Consider the following 8,003-nt stretch of genomic DNA (forward strand, 5'->3'; position numbering starts at 1 on the left):
AAATACCCGTGGAATGAACATGTGGATGTGTCTCTGTGACACAGGGACTCTGGGAGGTAAGGAGCTCCTGGTCACTGCAGATTTTCAAGCTCGGGTAGGTAAGCAGTTACCAGGTTAATTGTGGAGGGGTGAGGTGAGACTTACTGGGTGGGCAGTGAGACTTGAAAATCCCCCTAGAATCTTCCAACTCTCTAGATTCTGTCAAGCTCTCAGGTTGGGCCACATGGGTTCCTGGCAGAAGAAATTTTGGTGCCAGGATATTCCCTAAGCCATAGAAGATGACCCCATGTGGTCCAAGGACTGAGGACATCAAGCTGAAACTCATTTGTTGTGTGCATTCATTCATTCACCCAACTAATATTCATTGAGAACCAACATGATAACTGGCTCTCCATTAGGCCTGGGGACACGGCAGGGGATGAGTCACACCTGTCCTCAGGAAGCATGCAAAGGAGTGATAGTGGCAGGAATGTAAGCAGTAATTGACAGTTAAAATATAAGATGGGAAGGGCAACCATTAGGGTGTCAGGGAAGGGTGCTGAGGGGAAACAAAGACCCACCTGGCCCAGCTTGGATGGGAGGTCAGAGATGGCTTTTCTGAAAGCACTGAGGCCTGATCAACAACATACAAAAGGGGCAGGGAGGCATGAACACCTGTCAGGAGAAGACGAGCAGTGATATTGCACACTATTCTATTACGAAAACAACTAGCATTGATTGTGCACACAGTATGGTAGAAACATTCACATGACAGCCTCACTTAATCTTACAGTGTATCATGCTCTGCTGGTGCTCTGAGGTACAGAGGTAACTAAAACAGAGTCATAGGCTTTCAGGTGCTCACAGCTGAGCTGGGGATGACGATAATGCACACGCACAAGCTTAGGACAAGTTCTGGGAAAGAACGCAAAGTAGGTGGGTGTTTCCAAAGAGGAGATATGGTAGAACTGGAGAAATCTCAGAAGGCTTCTGGGAGAAGGTGGCAAGTTGGAGTGAATCTGAAACAAAGGGAAGAATGTGAGCACGCAGATGTGGGGAGAGAGCAGTCCAGGCAGAGGGCCCGGCTTGAGCAAAGCCTGGGTGCGGGAGTCTATCCCATTTGGTTCCAGATACAGAGGCCAGGAAATGTTCCTTTGCTCTTCTGGGGACAGAAAAGGGAGCCGCAGGGGCAAAGCCCTTGTTATTCGACTGTGTCTTGCCCTCTGCGGTTTGGGGAATTGTTGGGCCAGCTTGGTTTGTTATGTGTGTCTATATTATCGTGGTGGCATAGGAGGGTGGTGGGGGGTAATGGTGCAATTATTCTACACCATGTGCTTTCCTTGCCAGGAACCTGATCAGAGAGAGTTATAATTTGCTTGCTTGTTTGTTTTGGAAACCATGGGGGTTTGGGTATGATTGGACTTTGTACCAGTAGCTGCCTCTTCTGCTCAGGCAGAGGAGACGGCCAGGCCTCACTGCTCTCAGAAAAACTGGCCCTTCCCAGGCAAGTTTGCTGATAACTTTTTCTGAGGGTTTTCTCCTCCCCTTCTCCAAGGTGCCTCCAGAACTCAGAGTGGCTGCGCTTAGATCAACACATGCTCAAGGTGCATTACCCCAATATCGGCGCGTCAGAAGACTGCCTGTACCTGAACATCTATGCGCCTGCCCACGCCGATGCAGGCTCCAAGCTCCCCGTAAGGCTGCCTGCTGTGTGTGCTTCAAGCTCCAGCTAGCAGGACCTTGGCCTGGGATCCAGGCAGTGCAGCTGCGTGGTTGGAATCGGGACTACCCCTGTTGGGAAAAAGGCAAATGTAATCACATTTTTAAAAATCATTGGAATGATAGATTCACGTGATCAGTTTTTCTGATTGATTCTTTAATGGCAGTGCCTTGACTTTAAATTTTTATTTTGTTTTGTTTTTCCCGTCTGTTCCATATTTAGTGATCTGTAAGCTTTCAGAAAAGACACTGTTTAAAAGGAGCCTGACTTTTGTTTTAATTTGAGGTATCTTTTTTCAAAAAGGATAATTTTTTCCTCCAACTTTTCTATTCATAATGAAGACAGTCAGGTAATCATGTTAAGTGTTTCATTTAAGAATATAAAACATCCCTGTGTCTGTGCGTGGGGGAAAGGCATATTCTATTTTTTAGCCACACCCTCGCATCCTCTTGCATTCCCCACGCCTCTGCCAGGGGAAGCTGGCTGTCTTGTATCATAACAGTAATGTCTATTAAATGCTCGCTGTGTACCAGGCACAGTGCATCATTGGATTTAACTCCTACGCTAACCCAGTGAGTAAGGACGATTTGGACCCATTCCACAGATGGAGAAGATGAGGCAGAGGAAGGGCATGAATGACTTGCTCCATGTTGTACACACAGTAGGCGCTAGATTCTGGCACCAAAGAAAGCGCTTTGTCCACCTCCCCTTTCCTCAGTGGCTTTCTTCTCTTTACCTGCCCCAAATGCTGTAATCTCTAATATGACCTTAAGAAAGAAAATGGAAGGGATTTGTTATTAAATATATAAACGCCATTTGAATAATGTTTTATGTTCCCTGGTACCAATTTTTCTAATCAATAAAATTTTTACTCTTCCCTGTTTTGTTTTTCTCTTTTTTGGGGGGGCGGGGGGGTACGGACAAAGTCTTGCTCTGTTCCCCAGCTGAAGCGCAGTTGTGTAAACTTGGCTCGCTGCAACCTTCGCCACCCGGGCTCAAGGGATTCTTGTGTCTCAGCCTCCTGGTAGCTGGGATCACAGGTGCCTGCCACCATGCCCAGCTAATTTTTGGTTTAGTAGAGACAGGGTTTCAGCATACTGCCCAGGGTGGTCTCAAACTCCCAAGCTCAGGCAATGTGCCCACATCAGCCTCCCAAAGTGCTGGGATTACAGTCGTGAGCCACTGCGCCTGACCTTTCTTCTTTCTCTTTCTTTCTTCATTTTTCATCCTTTCTCCTCCTCCTCTTCCTCCTTCCTCCTTCTCCTTCTCCCTTCCTCCTCCTCTTTCTTTTTCTCCTCCTCCTCTTTTTCTCCCCTCCCCTCCCCTCCCCTCTTCCATTCTCCTTTTCTGCCCTCCCCTCCTTTCCTCTCCTCTCTCTGAGAGCTTTTCCCTGAAACACCTTGAGCTGCTTTTGCTCTTACACATGCTTACAATGTTTCCATCTTCCTGTGGGTCACAGGCTCGCTGGTATTTAGTGAACAATTTCTGAGCACTTGAAACTTGAAACGTACTATTGCTTATTGTTCTATGAGCTTTAGATGCAGAATTTTGTTTAAACCTCAGGATATCTTCGTTAGTGAGATACTTTCCTTCTTCACATTTTACAGATGAGAAAAATGAACCTTAGGCTAAGTAATCTTCCCAAGGTCACACAGCTAGTCAGTGGCAGTGGGAGTCAAACCCAGGCACTCAGGTGCCAGAGCCCACATGCTTAACCCTGGGCCTTCTTCAAAAGACAAAACCTTGTACCCTGCTTAGCAAGTGGGACATTTCTATTTGGCGTTAAGAACGTGTGCCTCACCTGCATGAGGAGGGGAGGTGGTGCATCCTGGGTTGACTGGACGCTCCTCTCCCCTCCTCAGATCTTGGTATGGTTCCCAAGGGGTGCCTTCAAGACTGGCTCAGCCTCCATCTTCGACGGGTCCACCCTGGCTGCCTATGAGGACATGCTGGTTGTGGTCGTCCAGCATCGGCTGGGAATATTTGGCTTCTTCACGTGAGTCTCTCCAAATAATCAATACCCCAGATCCCCAAGGAGCAGCCGTGCAGTAGCCATAGACAGTGCCGTGCAACCTAACAAGGCGTGAGCCTTCCGGGACATTGAACAAAACTGGCCCTAATTACTTAGGTAATTTTTGCAGCTGTAGGAAACAAATCCCAAAATTTTGGTGGCTTAAAACAACACAAATCTCTTTCTCACTTGAGTAAAGTTTAATTGAGCATCCCTGATCGGCAGACATTCTTCCCCATGGCCAACCAGGGATCTAGCTCCTTACATCTTGATCTCTCATGTAGATTCTTTAGGGCCCTAATCTTCTGCATTTGGCAGGTGGACCAAGAGAACATGGAGAATCATGCAATGGAGCGTCTCCTGGCCCAGCCTGAAGGTGGCACTCGTCACTTCTGTTCACTCATCATCAGCAGAACTCAGTCACATGGCCACATCCATCTGCAAGGGAGCTGGGGCCATGTAGCCCCTCTGTGGGCCCTGGAAGAACAGTGCACTGTTTGTGTGAGCAGTCGGTAGTGTCCACCTGAGCCTCACTCCAAGGCTTCTCAAATGCTCACTTGAGAATCATCACTCCATCACCGTGGCTTCCCTCCTCCAGTCATGCCTAACATGTACTGGGCTTTCACTGAAACAGTCGTGGGGCTGTGCACTTGCCATGCATTATTTCAACTCACCCTCAAAATAATTCTTCAAGGAAGGTTCTCTGTTGTTATTCTCATTTCACAGCTGGAAAATGGAGGCCCAGAGAGGCCAAACAACTTCCCAGGGGTCACAAAACAGAGCTAGGTCTCTTGACCCCTTCTATTATCTGCCTAAGTCATGGTGGGAGAAGTCCTGACCAGGGTCCAATGTAAGCAAAGAGGAGAAGTGAGAGGTGGGGCCAGGATTATGCTTGGGGGTCACTGTCACATACTATGGGAAAGGCAGCAATGATTCAAACATGAATCCTGCCCTACAGAGGCTCCTGACTATGGGGGAGATAATACAGGGACAAAAATATCCACATTACCAAGAAGGAGATGGTTAATTCTCCAAGAGTGAGAGGCCATGGGGCTGTGGAAACAGAGCAAGGAGTTGTCAGGGATCAAGGAGGCTTCAGGAGAGGGGTGGCATTGGAACTGCACCAGAAGGATGTGGTTGGGTTTGAGGAGAAGGGATTCAGAGAACATGTGCTTGGCAAAGGGTGCTAACTGTGCAAAAGCTAGGAAGTTGGGAGGGAGGTAGCAACACACAGGGATGAAGCAATGCTTTTGCAAACTGCACTGTGCCTGTAGTCCTGTAATGTGGCTCTGGGAGTGCTTTGCAGGCAGGACAGGCTGACGGGGTGCCCTGACCAGAGCAATTACACTTCTAGCTGCTCTATACGTTAGGATTCTGCATAAGATTCCTTTGGTAGAAAAGCTTTCAACAATTGTTTATCATATCTAGTTACGTTCATAGGTAGATGAAGCTATAGCAGGAGATGGATATGGGAAGGCAAGGACAGGCCTGATAGGGAAAGGCCTTGAATGCCAGGCCGTACATGGAATTTGGGCTTTATCCAATACAGATTGAGGGACCAGGATTACCTTTCTCAGAGTAGTGTACCAGGAACCTCACTCTGGAGCAGAGTGGAGGCTGAGCCAGGGGTGCCCAGCTGCAGATGGGGAGCCCCACTGGGAGGCACTGTCTTGATGCATGCCATGGGGTCATTCAACCACAAAAGCAATAGCTAACATGTATATAACATGTGTGTATGACATGCTTATTGTCTGCCTGGCGCTGTTATTCTTCACAGCCATGTGGAGTGGGCACTATCATTATCCCCATTTTAGATGTGAGAACCATTGACGCAAAGCAGGTTAAGTGACTTGCCCAAGGTCACCCAGATAATATGTGACCAGGCTGTGAATCCCGTGCTTGAGGCTGAGATGGTAACCATTAAGGTATAATGCTTCTCAGGATAAACAGAGATGAAGAAAAGGGGACCAGGGTGGGAGCCACAGTAGAACGGAAGTAAAATTGGCGGGGCTTGACTCTTGACCAGATGCAGGGTCCTGGGAGAGAGAAGGTGGAGTCAGAGCCAGCTCAGTGGTCATGGACAGTGGAGGGGACCAGGGGAAGGAGCAGTCTGGGGAACTGGAAAATGGAGGGGAGTAGAATGTGCCCCAGGATGACATGCATATATGGTGTGCACTGCATGCATGCTTTCAGTCTAGACATTTCTTTGGTTCTATGGCATTTCCACTTGTTTCATTTGTTCTCCCATTAATTCCATCCTGGAAAACATACAATTGGCAGGGGCAGCAGGATTGGGGCGTGGGATCCCAAAACTGCAGCTTTCTAGCTCTTGGGCAAGGGGGTTTAACCTCTCTGTGCCTGAATTAAAGAGTTGATGTATCCATTGGTGTCCTGACAGCAGGCTCACAGGTTTAGTGGAAGGGAGTTGGCATGAGCTGCTAGTGTGGAAAAAAGCAGCCTCTGCCCAAACACTTCCCATCAGAGATGGAGCATGGGGTGGTGGGATAAACATCGCAGTCTCTCTCTAGCCCACCCTCATGGCACACAGCTGAGGCCTGGATGATGCCATTCCTAGAGGTCAGCTTTTCGGGGGCAGGGCAGAGAAGGGTGGAGAAGACCCAAAGAAGCAAAGGGAGAAAAACCAGCACTACCTACAACATAGCTGTGAGGGTTGTATGAATATTAGCCTTAAAGCCCTTCGAACAGTGTTCTGTACTTGCTGCAGCTGCTGTTATTGTTCTTTTTGTTTGTTTGTTTTGAGACAGCGCTCTGTCATTCAGCCTGGAGTGCAATGGCACGATCTCAGCTCACTGCAAGCTCCACCTCCCGGGTTCATGCCATTCTCCTGCTTTAGCCTCCTGCATAGCTGGGACTGTAGGTGTCTGCAACCACACCCGGCTAATTTTTATTTTTTTTTTATTTTTATTTTTTAGTAGAGACGGAGTTTCACCATATTAACCAGGATGGTCTTGATCTCCTGACCTTGTGATCTGCCCACCTCAGCCTCCCAAAGTGCTGGGATTACAGGCATGAGCCACCGCATCTGGCCTGTTATTGTTATTATGACTAACATTAATTTAGTTTCATGGAAAATTCTGTGCCCAGGAAACCCTTGCTTTCTAGTACAGACCAACTCTCAGGATCGGATTCTTGGATTCCAGACCAGCCTGGGCAACATAGGATTCATGGATTGGGATTCATGGATTCTGAGGAGCCCATGAATACTTGAAATTGTACCTACAATATTGTATGTGCATTTCTTCTCGGGTGCATAGCTTTCTTCAAATTCTCAAAGAAATTCAAATCCCAGCAAAGCGTGAGAACTGAGCCCAGTTTCCCCAGCTCCTCCAGGCCTCTGACTCTCAGTCCCCTCCCCACTGACGCCTGCCCACAACCTCTGCAGAGAACTTCCAGGGCAGTGGGAAACACACCATGGCTGACTGAGAATTCTCACCCTGCCTCTTGTCCTCAGCACATGGGATCAGCACGCGCCGGGGAACTGGGCCTTCAAGGACCAGGTGGCTGCTCTGTCTTGGGTCCAGAAGAACATCGAGTTCTTTGGTGGGGACCCCAGCTCTGTGACCATCTTTGGCGAGTCTGCGGGAGCCATAAGTGTTTCTAGCCTTGTGAGTTCTTTGCTTTGTGAATTGAATGAATGTCAGTGCAGGAGGTTCCAAAAATGATGATGAGTCACTGGCATTTGATTGGTGCCTTCATGTTGAGCAAACACTTTAATACACATTGTCTTCTTCGAGCCTCACACACACATTATGAGTTAGGGGCTCAGTCTAATTTCACAGACAAGACAGCTGTCATTGGGAAAGTTTAAACAAATCATCTAAGGTCACGGAGTGAGTAATAATTTGAGGAAAAATCCCTTGTATTTGTAGAGGAGAAACCCTAGCATTCAATTACCAGAGTGGTAATTACTTGTTTAATAGGAAACTCAGCTAAGGCATTAAATGCCAAAAGATGCATATAAATATTTTATTTTAATTGAAACTATAAAATGTAAATTCCCTCACCAACAATTTGATACAGGGCCTTATGTTTGCAGAGTTGGTCTGCTGACTTGAGTTCCAATGTGGATTATCTTGCATAAACCACCTGCAAAATTCGCTGTCCTCAAATTGCAGTTTCGGTTCCTTTACAGTGGGTGCAAACTTAAGGATGCCTGCAAAGTCGCCTGATTTTAGTGCATTTGGGATTTTTATACTTTTCCTGTAAATATTTTACTTCTTTCTTGTCCACACAAAATTTGACAGCAATATATATATATCTGTCTCTCTCTCT

General features: G+C 47.4%; 1 protein-coding gene across 1 annotated transcript in view; it reads left to right on the top strand.

Moving 5' to 3' along the window:
- Window positions 1–1,541: 1,541 nt before the first annotated feature.
- LOC105537025 (carboxylesterase 5A-like) overlaps window positions 1,542–8,003 on the top strand; it is a 21,415-nt gene continuing 14,953 nt past the window's right edge. Inside the window, 3 exon segments of the mRNA XM_011976507.1 lie at window positions 1,542–1,673; window positions 3,562–3,695; window positions 7,183–7,336. Of these exon segments, the coding sequence (XP_011831897.1) occupies window positions 1,575–1,673; window positions 3,562–3,695; window positions 7,183–7,336 (387 nt within the window). The 5' untranslated portion in view covers window positions 1,542–1,574.

The sequence above is a fragment of the Mandrillus leucophaeus genome, unplaced genomic scaffold, assembly GCF_000951045.1.
Source record: "Mandrillus leucophaeus isolate KB7577 unplaced genomic scaffold, Mleu.le_1.0 Scaffold1673, whole genome shotgun sequence".
NCBI classification, from domain to species: Eukaryota; Metazoa; Chordata; class Mammalia; order Primates; family Cercopithecidae; genus Mandrillus; species Mandrillus leucophaeus.